Source organism: Phascolarctos cinereus, unplaced genomic scaffold, assembly GCF_003287225.1.
Source record: "Phascolarctos cinereus isolate Bilbo 61053 unplaced genomic scaffold, phaCin_HiC Scaffold_5;HRSCAF=322, whole genome shotgun sequence".
NCBI lineage: Eukaryota > Metazoa > Chordata > Mammalia > Diprotodontia > Phascolarctidae > Phascolarctos > Phascolarctos cinereus.
The window spans coordinates 218,553,877-218,567,828 of NW_027555958.1; the positions used below are offsets into that span (position 1 = coordinate 218,553,877).

The 13,952-nt window shown below is 37.3% G+C and overlaps 1 protein-coding gene across 1 annotated transcript in view; it reads left to right on the forward strand.

Moving 5' to 3' along the window:
* The window catches only part of LOC144457664 (fibrocystin-like), a 179,742-nt gene that overhangs the window by 122,627 nt on the left and 43,163 nt on the right, over nt 1–13,952 (forward strand). The window contains exon 9 of the mRNA XM_078155660.1: nt 8,654–8,766. Within this exon, the coding sequence (XP_078011786.1) occupies nt 8,654–8,766 (113 nt within the window). The remainder of the gene's footprint in view (nt 1–8,653; nt 8,767–13,952) is intronic.

Sequence of the window (13,952 nt, forward strand, 5' to 3'; positions counted from 1 at the left end):
TGGCCTAGAATGTAGGGAGAAGTTTACTTTTTTTTAAATTTAGGGAAAATGTGGCCATTTTTGTATGCATTGTAGAAGGATTTCATGTTTTACGAATGATTTCACAGATATCCCATCAATTAATTGTTAGCATAATCCTATGAGTTCCCTAAAACAAGTTATATTATCCACATTTTCTAGATCATATTGACACACAGGGAAATTAAATGAAGTGGTCAATAATACACTTCAGATTAGTAACAGAAATGGAAGCATAATACAGATATCCTGACTCTTAGATCATTACCTAGGCTTGGTGTCTCCCAAGTTGATTATATGTGAGTATACATGTACTTGTCTTCATCCTTGCTTATTTTCCTTAATACCTACTGATGTTGTCCCTTCTGTTGTAATGTCTCTATTTGGCAACTCTGAACAATATTCTGACCTTTCTCTTTGCATTCATTGCCATGTGTCCTTTGCTTTATTAATAATTATAGCCTTTATGACTTGTCAGACTTGCCTGATGTTATCCTCCTAGTCAGAGTGTCTAGCCTGGTTTACTTCATCTGAGCATCATCTGTCTAATGCTTTTAATTTCCATCTACCACCATTGACATTGAGGCTGTTTTGTTTCTCAGTTGACTCAGTGACTAAAACTTCTGTAGATTTTTAAGCTTTACCAAGTACTTTCCTTAAAATAGACTTGTATGGTAAATAATAAGATATTATCATTTATTATTATTTTAGTCTTATTACCTCCATTTTACAGAGAAGGAAATTGAGGTTTGAGGAAGTCAGATTGCTTGCCCAAAGTCACATAACCTCTCCTCAGTTAGAATTAGAAGAGAAAGTCAAGCAGTAAAAAGTTCCTTGAGGGCAAGGATGTTTTGTTTGTATCCTCAGAAAACAGATGTTAAGTAGATCTGGAGCTGAAAGGGAATTCGTAGCCTAGATATTAAAACCACTTCATTTTACAGGTGGAGAGAAATGAGACCAAGGGAGGTAGAATAACTTTAGTCAAGGTCACACAGCTATTAAATGTCAGAGGCATGTATGATTTGAACACGAGCCCTTTAATTCCAAATCCAATGATATTAGAAAAAAGAATGTGAATTTTATTAGTAGAGCAGAAGAGAGTGTGCCAGGAAAACCTAGTGCAAAGGGGCTAATATGCTTTCTTGTTTTCTACTTGCTAGACTCAGTCTGGCATAAAAATCACAGATATTTGTTTATTCTGGGGATTGATTTATGGGTAGCTAGGTGGTATAGTGGATAGAATGCCAGGTCTGGAGTCAAGAAGACCTGAGTTCAAATCTGACCTCAGACTCTAACTAGCTGTTTGACTCTGGGCAAGTCACTTAGCCCTGTTTGCCTCAATTTCTTCACCTATAAAATGATCTGGCGAAGGAAATGACAAACCATTTCAGAATCTTTGCCAAGAAAACCTCGATCGTGAAGAGTCAGATACAACTGAAATGACTGAACAAAAAGAGACTGATTCATGGGTGGGTCCCATTGAGTCCCAGGTATGTATGTCTTTTAGGGTCATAATTCCCTTCGAGGCAGTGTTTCCCAAATTGTGGTAAACTGAAACGTAGTAAGAAAATATTAATAAAAACATGTAGATGATGTTAGAAACAAAGTATAACAATATTTTTTAAAGCAAGAAAGCATCAGATAGATTCATTGTTCCCAAGCAAACACAAATTTTCATCACATACAAACAAGGAGAGGATGAGAAGTCAGAGAAACAAATGAGTATGTGGTTAGATATAAATATAGATTATAAATATAGATATTGGGGAATGGAACAAGTAATAATTAAGTACCTACTATGTGCTAGCTACTGTGTTAAGTGCTTTACAAATATTATCTCATTAGTTCCTTATAATAATCTTGTGAGGCAGGTACTATTATCCCCACTTTACAGTTGAGGAAACTGAGGCAAATAGAGGTTAAGTGACTTGACCAGGGTCACACAGCTAGTGTTTCTATATGGATTTGAGTTCAGAGGTCTTTCTGATTCCAGGATCAGTGCTTTATCCATTATGCCACATACACATTTTACACACACACACAGACATAGAAATAGATGATACAGATGTAGGCATATATATAGACAATCATAGATATAGATGATAACGGATACAAATATAGATGATATGGATGCACATATATCAGGTAGTGGACATAAGTAGAAACTGAATATACATTGCGGTTATGATGTCTGTGAATGTACATATGGGAATGATGTATGATACATATACACACACACACATATATATATATATATATGTATGTGTATTATGCATATTTGTATATATATGACATACATATGAAATATATATTCTGGTCTGCATATATTTTCTTATTTGATCCTTATAAGAATCCTAGGAGGTAGATGCTATCATTATTCCCATTTTAGAGGTGAAAAAACTGAGGCTGGCTGAAGCTAAGTGTATCTGTCTGGACACAGGCTTAGGTCTTTCTTACTCTTGGCCCAGTGTTCTTTGCTTGTACCACCTAGCTGTCCTGTTGGCCAGCAAATACCACCCTGACCTTGAGCATGTCTACCCACGCGAGTAGGCAAGCAGAAGGAAGGGAAAGAACAGGTACTTGATAGTCTCTGCAGGGACTTTTTGGTTGCTTATTATCCCAGAATTGCCATGGCCCAGATCCTATGACCAAACACTTGGTCACAGTGTATATAAATTTTCCCCGCTTTCAGTCACCTTTACAGTTAACTCACCTTCTAGCTCTTCATGTTGCTCGGGCATTTCAGTTGTGAAATTGCTTTTTTCACAGCTTACAAAATGTCCTCCCTCCCAGCTCACCCCCTTACTCACAGGCAGTGCTGCAGATGAGGCAAATTCAAGGCTGCTTCTTTTAGGAAAGAAACTAGTCCTTTGGGTAGTGGTGTCTGTGGGGTTTCTTAATATCTTCCTGGCTCTCACTTTTAACAGCTTCGTAATGTTAGCTGCAAAAACGATTTCAGAAGAGGGGCAAATACTTTCTTTTTTTTCTCTCCATGAGTAGAGGGTTGGTTTGACCTATGATCTTTTTCTTCTCTGATCTTGGCATATAGAATATGAAACCTCCAACCTATTTTAATACACTCTTTAAACCATTGTCTTATGGTCACAGTTCTCCAGGATTGCTAAACTGAGCCAGATTTATCTCATCAACTCAGGACAAATATGAACCATTGTCTACCTCCAAAGAGCTTAAGTTCTCCTCCCCCCCCCCCGCCGCCCTCAATCCCCTCCACATTTAAATGGACATAAGCAGATTAGTTGATTTTCAGGGTTTCTTATGAGTAGGCCCTTGCTTCGTATACTGCTCAGAAAGCCCTGCAGAAGGGCAATTTGGAAATGTCCACTTACAGTTTGCTGGAATGTATTTGGGTGTCCTGAATCAATTCTTTAAGGAATTATATACTTAAAGGGCCAACACTATGTCTCTAATTATATCTACTCAGTTGGTAATGTATATTTAAGCGGTGCCTGAAGGGTTAACTAACATTATTCCAGTGACTATAGATGCGTTACCTTAAGGTATCTGCCATACATGGGCAGCTAATTTCTCTCTGGAATTTTTCTTGCATGAACGTCCATAATACATTGACTTCCGAAAAGAATTGATTTCCACACAAAATTCCCTGCTTGCCTTAAACCTTTCCCCTCAAGCCACCAGCTGCCTGCATAAATATGTGGTTTTTCCTCATGAATCAGCCCCAGCATACACAATTGAAATTGAGAGGGAAACAGTCTGGTAAGCAATGGGGCTCGAATCTTCAAAGCCTCTTTTCCAGAAACTGGGAGCGTCATCAGGTAATGGAGGGCCCAAGTCAAGTGGCAATAGCTTTGCCCATCCGGGAAGGTCAGCATTTTGGAGTCAGTTTTACATTAGCACAAGATGTTTCATTAATACCAGTGTTGACTGGGATAGGAATTAGGAGTGGGGGACAGTACATGCTGGGCAAGAGTCCATGCATATTTTGCTTTCACAATCACTTGATAATAACACCGTATGAAGTGTGACTTTTTTTATCTGGGAAAAGAGAAATGAAATGATCATAATTCAGACATTACTCTGGTTCAAGTCTTTATCATCTCTTGCTTCAACCATTTCATATTTTTTCTGTCTCCACCCTCTCCTCTTTCCAATCCTGCCTCTAGAGTACATATACGACAATGTCATCTGCTTACTCAAGAAGCTTCGATGGCCCCTTTTGCTTCTAGGATGAAATAAAAACTTCTCTGGCCTTTAAAGTGCTTCAATACCTTGCTTCAACTTCTGGTCCACATTGATTTTCACATCACTTCCCCTTACATACTTTGTTATGACTAAACTGGTCTACTTACCTTTCTTTCATATTCACTATTCTATCCCTACCTCTGCACCTTTGCTCAGGCTATATTTCATGGTCTATCCCTTCTGCTTTTCTTCTTGGAATCATAACTCCATTCAAGGATCAGTACAAGGAAAATTTCTTATAAGAGACCTTTTCTGATGCCCCAAAGTGTAGCCAGGTGGCACAGAGAATAGAATGCCAACCCTGGAGTCAGGAAGATTCATCTTCCTGAGTTCAAACCTAGCCTCAGACACTGGCTATGTCACCCTGCCCGGTCAAGTCAACCCTTCTTGCCTCAGTTTCCTCATCTGTAAAGTGAGATGGAGAGGGTGATGGCAAACCTCTCCAGTATCTTTGCCAAGAAAATCCCAAATGGGATCACAAAGAGTTGGACGTGACTGAAAAACAACTGAAAAAAGTGCTCTATCCACCAAGTTTCTTTGCATTTAACTTAAAAATGCGTATTTTGTATTTACTTATCTATGGTGATATTATTTTTCCCTGGTAGAACCTAAGGTCCCTGAGGGCAGGGATTGCTTATACTGGACTTTATATCCTCAGGACCTTGCACAGTGCTACCAGCTAAATATTAGGGGCTTAATTTTGAATTGTGTACAATTGAATTGAGTTATAAGAGAAAACTTGAGCTTCTGACTCCTTTATCTCACTACCTGTCTGCTAGCAGAAAGAAGGAATACTTATTATTGCCAGCATTCATTAGGGAGCCTTGATTTTTGTTGTTGTTTAGTCGTTTCAGTCACATCTGACTCTTGGTGATCCCATTTGGGCTTTTCTTGGAAAAGATACTGGAGTGGTTTGCCATTTCCTTCTCCAGCTCATTACACAGTTGAGGAAACTGAGGCAAGCTGCGTTAAGTGATTTGCCCAGGGTCATAGAGCCAGTAAGTGTCTGAGGCTGGACTTGAACTCAGGTCTTCCTGACTCCAGGAAGTGCACCTAGTTGTTTGATTTTGGTTTCATGCAAATGTGCTCTTTCACAGAGCTTACAAAGGTAAATGCCTGCAGGAGTGTGTTAGAACTAGCTCCAATTGTTAAATTGTTACATTGTTGAATGTGGCTAGGGCCAGAGCTGATTGTTAAATTTTTGGTGTGAGCATTTATACTTTAGAAATCAGCAAATGTAAATCAGGGCTTGATTTATTGTTTTATTGATTGTCTGGACTTAAAAAAATGATGAGGAAAACATTCCCTTAAACTTAAAAGTGTGTCTTGCTTACATTTTTCATAGAGTCGGTTTTTAAACATTTGTCAACATACCACTGTAGGGGATACTAACTCTTAACATCTGCTCCTCTCCTATAACCAGATATGAGTGATTGGGGCTTTCTTAACAAGTACTTCCCAAGGATGTGATAAACAATTGCTGTGACCCTTTCCTGTGATTTTGTATGGGGTAATGATAATAATAATAACAACAACAATGGCAGCTTACATTTCTTCTGGGCTTTAAGGTTTACAATGAGTTTTCTCATAATAATTCTCTGAGATGGATCAAACATATTATCCTATTTCACAGGCAAGGGAACTGAGTAGTTAAATGACTTTTCTATAGTTATATTACTAATAAATGAGAGAGCTAAAATTTGAACTCAGGTCACCTCTTGTAACAAAGAATAAAGGGAGAGAATAAATCAGCTCAGCAAGACATTGACCAAGCCCAGCAGTTGATGATGTATCCATAATCTCCCATCTCTTCAAAGAAAGGAGGGAAATGTACCTCTCTCTCTCTCTCTCTCTCTCTCTCTCTCTCTCTCTCTCTCTCTCTCTCTCTGTTTCTCTCTCTCTCTTCTCTGTCTCTCTCTTTCTCCTTTTCTGTCTCTCTCTCTTTCTGCCTCTGTCTGTCTGTCTCTCTCTTTCTCCTTTTCTGTCTCTGTCTCTTTCTGCCTCTCTCTCTCTCTCTCTCTCTCTCTCTCTCTCTCTCTCTCTCTCTCTCTGTTTCTCTCTCTCTCTCTCTTCTCTGTCTTTCTCTTTCTCCTTTTCTGTCTCTGTCTCTTTCTGCCTCTGTCTGTCTCTCTTTCTCTCTTTCTCTTTTTCTCTCTTTCTCCTTTTCTGTCTCTGTCTCTCTCTCTCTCTGTCTCTCTCTCTTTCTCTGTTTCACTCTCTCTCTGTTTCTCTCTCTCCCTCTCTTTCTCTTTCTCTGTCTCTTTCTGCCTCTGTCTGTCTTTCCATCTTTCCCTCTCTCTCTCTCTCTCTTTCTGCCTCTCTCTCTCTCTCTCTCTCTCTCTTTCCCTCTCTCTCTCTCTCTCTCTCTCTCTCTCTCTCTCTCTCTCTCTCTCTCTCTCTCTCTCTCCCTCTCTATCTCACTCTCTCTATCTCACTCTCTCTTTCTCTTTCTCTGTCTCTCTCTTTCTCCTTTTCTGTCTCTTTCTGCCTCTGTCTGTCTCTCTTTCTGTCTGTCTCTCTCTGTCTTTCCCTTTTCGGTTGAGCTTGATCACAATAATTAGACAGTGTTAAGCTTATTTTTCTTGTTCTTTCCATTTATACTGCAGTAGTTATTGCGCATATTGTTTTTTCTGGTTTAATCATGTTTTTAATTCCATAATGAGGATGGCCTTTCATAGAAATTGAGGGGAGGAAGATACTAAGCCTCACTGAATCAACATGTTGCTCTAGGCTACATAGCATCCAAGGTATTTATAGTCTTGTGGCTTGTCCTGGCTTCCACTAACAGTATATGAATGGATTTAAGAGTTCAATTTAATATTTACTTGTTTAAAATTGTAATATATAGTTTTTACAGAGGTTGTACTATGTGGCAGGGAATTTGATATAGCAGAAAGAGCCCTGGGCAGGGAGTGGGGAAAGGGAGGGGAACAAACATTTATAAGTATCTATTATGAGGCAAACAGATATGTACAAATATCTCATTTAATCTTAACAACAACCCCAGGAAATAAAGTTTATCAATATCCCTATTTTACAATTGAGGAAACTGAGGCAGAGGTTAAATGACTTTCCTAGAGTCATACAGCAATAAGTATTTGAGGGTAGATTTAAACTCAGGTCTTCCTGGTGCCAGGCCCAGTGCTTTGTCTCCTGCATCATCTAGGAGACCTAAATTCACTTATTGTCTCTGCCTCTAACTGACTGTATGATCCTGACAAATCCCCTCCCTCTCTGTGGGCCTTCATTTCCATAGAGTGATGGTGTTAAGAGTCTGATATTGCCTAAAGTGCCTGCCAACTCTGAAAGTTCGGGGGTTCCCTGATTAGGTGAAGTGCATGATTAAGTGACCTAGATATAGCAGGAAAATGGTAAAAAAAAAATCAATGTAATGAAATGGAGAGGTAATAGGCAAGATGGTACACAGGGAGAGAAAACGTTCTGTACAATGGAAAGATTAAGAATAACTAGATAGTTGCATATAGGCTGGAGAAAATATAGATCTTAACTTAAGCAATAGTTCAATCAGCAAGATGGTGAGTTCTATTGAGTTGTGTTCCTGGACTCAACTTTTGGCTATGTCCTTAGATTATGTATAAAATCTTGCCGTGCCTCTTATCTGCTCTGAGGGCGGACATGGCTCGTGCTACTAAGCCATTGGTTATTGCCTTCTTTAAAAAGAAGTGTGATATTACAGAAATGCACTGGATCAGTAGCAGCCTGTATAGGTTGTCTGGGCACGCTTGGTCACATTGTTTGGTTTATCTTTGTTCTCCCTTGTGTGTCTGGCTCCCCTAAAGTGGTAAAGAAATGTTTATCATCCATCCATCCAGCTATCTATCTATCTATCTATCTATCTATCTATCTATCTATCTATCTATCTGTCTGTCTGTCTGTCTGTCTGTCTGTCTGTCTGTCTATCCATCCATCCATCCATCCATCCATCTATCTTATCTTTTCTGTCCATCCATCCATCTCTCTATGTCTCCACCATTTGTCTCTATTATAGCTATCTTCTATCATTTATCTATCATTATATCTATCTTCTATAACCTATCTATATATGTCTTCTGTGAGATTTATTAAGTAATAGCAGGAAAGGCATTTTACAATCTCCTTCTTAGGCCAGCTTGAAAACCCACGATACTAGTTATCTGGAATGGGTTACTTGCACTCCTGTTGTGCTACTTAAAGGAAGGGGTATAAGTAGAAGTCCTTTCCATCCCTAAGATTTAATGTTGGCAAACAGTTCAGCTATTGCCTGGAAGTGTCAGCGCACCTTGATAAGAAGGGGAAAGTATAGATAAGAACAGATTGAGCAGAGGAACAGTACCTTGAAATCAGAGTTTCTTTTCCCCCAGGAATCTTAGCATCTGAGGGATAACTATTCTAACAATCACATTATTTCCTGCAGAGAAACATGGTGTGTGCTGCTGGATATGGTTATTTCTTTCATCTTGCAACCAGTGAAACTTCGAAAGCTACTCTCCTGTCCTTCAGTCAGAATGTAGCCCATTCCTGCACAAGGTATCTCCATTGGAAACTCATACAGATATATTTCAGCAACAGGGCTATATTTGGGCTGTATGTTTGTAAAACTATGCATGTATAAAAATTTTAATTTTACATATAAAATGTAGAATTCTTTTGTAGTTAATGAGCATCCATGATTCTAGTATGTAAAGCGTTTTGCATCGCAAAAGGTTGCCTAAATTGATCTTGCAGTATAATTTATACGCAAGACTGGTTAATTATTTTTATTACTAGTCATTCTCAATGTCTTGAGCACTTTCTGTTTAGAGTATTTTAGGAAATAATCTGTACTCCTCCAAAAGGGAGGTGAGTAACTTGATCTTTGTTTTGCCAACAGGAAAGTGAGATAACTTGGCCAAAGATAGAGAGGAGGAAGTTCATAGTCCAGGATTTTCTTTGACAGATAGTAGTAGATAGAGGCATGTGAAAGTAAATTAGAAACTAGAACATGCATAGTAGAAAATAAGTAAACCTGATCATTTTAGGTTCTCATTTCAAGTTTAGTCATCTGCCCAATTTAGGGATCATGTGCTAGGGATTTTTTTGGGGTTACTTTTTTTTTTCTTCAGCAATTGGAAAAAAAAAAGAAAAAAAACCTGGGCCTCTGATTTCTTTGGTATAGAGAATTCCACATGAGGAAAGGTCTTCCACTGATGCCGATAAGCATCTCTTATGTAATTTGCAATCTTAGACATTTGTTTGGGTCACTGAGAGATTAAGTGGCTTGTCCAGAGTTACACAACAAATATGAGAGAGGTCTGACTTGAACCCAGGTTTTAAGGTCAGAGGAAGGCAGTGATATAACGGAAAGAACCTTGAACTCAGAGTCATAGCACCTGAGTTCAAATCCTGATTCTGCCATGTATTACCTATGTGACCTTGGATGAGTCAGTGAATCTCTCTGTGCCTCAGTTTCCTCATATGTAAAATAAGTCATTTGGAAAGATTATCTCTGAAGTTCCTTTTAGCCCTATATCTAATAGGATCTCATTATCCTATCATTCCTGATTCTGAGGCCAGATTTCTACCTTTTTGGCCATTTTGCTTCTTTAACATGATTAAGAAAAGGTAGTGGAAAAAGGCCTCAACTCACAGTGAGGATCCTTTTAATGTTTCTTCTTTTTCTTTCTTTCTTTCTGTTTTTTTAGGCAATTAGGGTTAAGTGAATTGCCTAGGGTCATACAGCTAGTAAGTGTCAAGTGTTTGGTCTGAGGCCAGATTTGAACTCAGGTCCTCCTGACTTCAGGGCCAGTGCTCTATCCACTGCACCACCTAGCTGCCTCCCTTTTGACATTTTACATGACATTACATCTATATGACATGTCCATGGGCAACTGTTCAGAATCTCAATTTCTCTATGTATAAAATGGGAATAAAAATACCTACATCACAGGGTTTCTGTGGTGCTCAAATGGGATGATATGTGTGTATACACACACGTACACAGATATATATGTTATACATATAAAATGCATATTATATATAGCATTTTATAAATATTAAAGCAGTATACAAATACCAGTTATTCACAATTTTACTCCTATTCTGTCTTTGTTTATCCTGTAACATTACAAATTTTGATTTTTTAAGGTCAGCATTTGAGAGTATTTTGTACATACTAAGATTGACAATTATTCTTTCATAAGATGCATCATAGAGATGCTTCTGTGTTAGTTTGTGGTTCACCCACCTCAGGCTTTTCTTTTTGTTGTTGCTAATTAAGATTTTGTGAATAGAGTGAGATAATCAGCACAATTTTTAAATCAATTAATCTTTTTATTAAAAATAGATCCATTGAAATATTTATGCAAAACTGTCAAACTAGTTATGATTTTGAAATGTGAATATACAATTTGAGAAAAATTTAAAGACATCAAATTGTAAAACTAGGTATAATTACTTGCCTTCCTTGCTAGTTCTTATCTGTATTAAGTCGTTGCTTTCATTTTACCTTGAGTCTTTCAACTCAAAGTTAGAAATTCTTCCATAGCTGATTCAGTCTTTGTTCATTTTTGTCTAGCTTCTTTCTTGGTATTAACTGCTTTTGCATCTTCCACAGCTTGTAGTTATGGTGCTTCAGTTTAGGAAATCATTCTAGTTATTACCTTCCCTCAATAGCCTGATTCTGAAAAAAAAAATCCCCAGAGATTCCAGCTTCTTCTTTTTGTTCTTTTTTTTTTTTGAGAGAGAGAGAGAGAGAGAGAGAGAGAGAGAGAGAGAGAGAGAGAGAGAGAAAGAGAGAGAGAGAGATCCTTATTTTTGTTATTTTTCCATGAGTTAGATGGGGCAAACACTCAACAAAAGAAATTATTGGGTCATAAAAGGATCTCCACGTCTGCCGTTCTGATACTCCTTTATTATATTATAGAATGAAGTTATTTGCTGATAAAGATTTACCTTTCCAGTCTTGATTCTTTGCCCCTAGAAACTAGAGCCTAGCTATTTCTCACTTTGAATAATCCTTTAGCAACTACCACACCACACAATTAGATACAAACCTGCTTCTGATAGTTTGGAACTAACAACAAAAGTGATACCTATGCCAGCGTATAATTTAAAAAATAACCATGCATTTCAACAGAGCTTGGTAAAACTTTGCTCAGATGTGATTTCTTCATACTCTGATATAAGGAAGTCCTAATTACTGATACCTACTTTCCTGGTCTTATATATACCTTATATTAATAATCTATACTACATTAAATCTCTGAATTCACATTCTGCTGCTTCAGAATTTCACAGAATCCCAAAGGTACAGAATTTAGCATTGAGAGGGACCTCAGCAGCCATCTACTTTTACTGTACCCCAAAGGAAGCTTCACTGTCAATTATAGCAACAGTTATCCAGAATGGTCCTCCAATCGGAGTTGCATCAGGGAGAACCATTCTGCCCATTATTAAATAAAGAATTTTCTAAACCAATTAGGAACATACATAAAAATATAAGTGGGGTATCCTTCACTTGAGACAATAAAAGGTTTTCATATTTTAATAGCTTTCATTTATATTTATAAAATTTATTATATTCACTGTGACAATAAGTCAATCAAGATGATGAGAATTACTAGAAATGAATGATTACTACATAGATGATATTCTTCTACTATTTTAGGCATTGCATATCAGGAGTGGGGAACCTGCAGGCTTGAGGTCACATGTGGACTTCTAGGTCCCCAATGCTGCACTTTGACTGAATCCAAACTTCACAGAACAGATCCCCTCAATAAAATATGAAACAGGAAATCTTAATCTTTTTGTGTTATGAACACCTTTGGAAGTCAAGTGAAGTCTATGGTCTCTTCAAAATAATGTTTTTAGGGGCAGATAGGTGGCGCAGTGGATAGAGAACTGGCCCGGAAGTCAGGAGTACCTGAGTTCAAATCCGGTCTCAGACCAAACCCTTACACTTACTAGCTATGTGACCCTAGGCAAGTCACTTAACCCCAATTGCCAACCCCCCCCAAAAAAAAACAGAAGCAAAATAATGTTTTTAAATACATAAAATAAAATACATAGGATTTCAAAGAAAATTGATTATATTGAGATGCAGTAAAAAGTATTTTTTTAAAAATTCATGGCCCCATGTTAAGAACTCCTGATATATATATATATATATATATATATATATATATATATATATATATATATACTGTATACATATATATGTATATATGTATACATATATACATATATACATATATATGTATATATGTATACACACACACATACATATAAACTTAGTGTTAGAGAAAGCAAAGTAGAGTGGGCAGAGAGCTGGGCTTATGATATGGAGGTTGCAAAGGCTTCATGGAGAAGATGACCTTGAAGGATAGATGGAATTCAAATAGATGGAAAGGAAATGGAGAAAGGGCTTTCCAGACCGAAAGAAGCAAAATCAATAAAGGTACAAAGGCAGAAATTATTATGGAATAAATATAAAACATATGCTAATTTGGAGAAGAAACTGGCATAATTGTAGTGAAGGATATATATGGGAGCATCAGGCCATCATATTAGCTGGGCAGAGTGAGCCAAGTGACATAGCACTGAGGAAGCTAAAAGAAGTCTGCGCTTGAAATGAATAAAACTCTATTTTTTAAAAATTATTCTGTGCTTCAGACTTTCTATTAATTCAGAGAAGTTTTCTGACTAATTGTCCTTAACTGGTGGGGTTTCATTTTGATGCATAAGTTTTAATATCATTGGAATCTGAGTTTGAAGAGATCTCAAAAGCCAACTTGTCCATCTGGCCTAAGCGTGAGCAGGAATCCCTTATGTTATATCCTTGATAAGTAAGTGATCACTCAGCTTCTACTTGAAGATGTCAAATATTGCCTCTGACACTTCCCATCTTGGTGGCCTTGAGTAGGTTATTTAGCATTCATATATTTCCTCAATGGCTTTTGAGGTCTCTTCCAGCCCTAATTTTTTTTTATTAGTATCTTGTAATTTTATAGCTTTGCATATATTATCTCATTTGAACCTCATAACAACCCTATGAGGGAGATGTTATCATCTCCATTTTACAGGTGACAAAACTGAGGGTAACAGATGTTTAATGACTTGCCAAAGTCACATGTCTACTTGCTGTCAGAGATATGAATTGAACTCAGGCCTTCCTGAGTCCAAATTCAAGGCTCTTTCTACTGAGCTAACACTGAGCCAAAGCTCTAAATCTTGCTCTTATGACTTAAAAATGAGAAAGGCGCAACCTTCTGCAGAAACCCATTTAATGGTTAAGATGCTTTGTGTTTGCATGATACGTATAAAACAGTGGAAAATTCCTGATGTTCTCCATTGTTGAGGGCTTTGGGTTATTTTACAATAATACCTTAGAGAAGGAGGACAGAAATAAAACTACTAAACGTAGCTTAAGCTTGTTAATTAAAAGAACAAATTTTAATGAATCAGATCATGTAAAAGTTAAATAACTTAATTAACACAAAATAAAATGGTAGTTCTAGTGCTATCCAAGTTATAGTGTATATTCTGAAACTAATGGTGGGAAGAAAATTGTTTGAAAAATGAGGGTGGTAGCATTTAGATCATTGGGAATACCAGATAAATAATAATCAAGGCTCTCAATCTCTATGAATAACTTGTGTTCTTCTGCCTTGCCATGAAAAGGATAGATGTTATCAAATCAGAAAATTGCTGATCATGCCTTATAATTTTCTTTT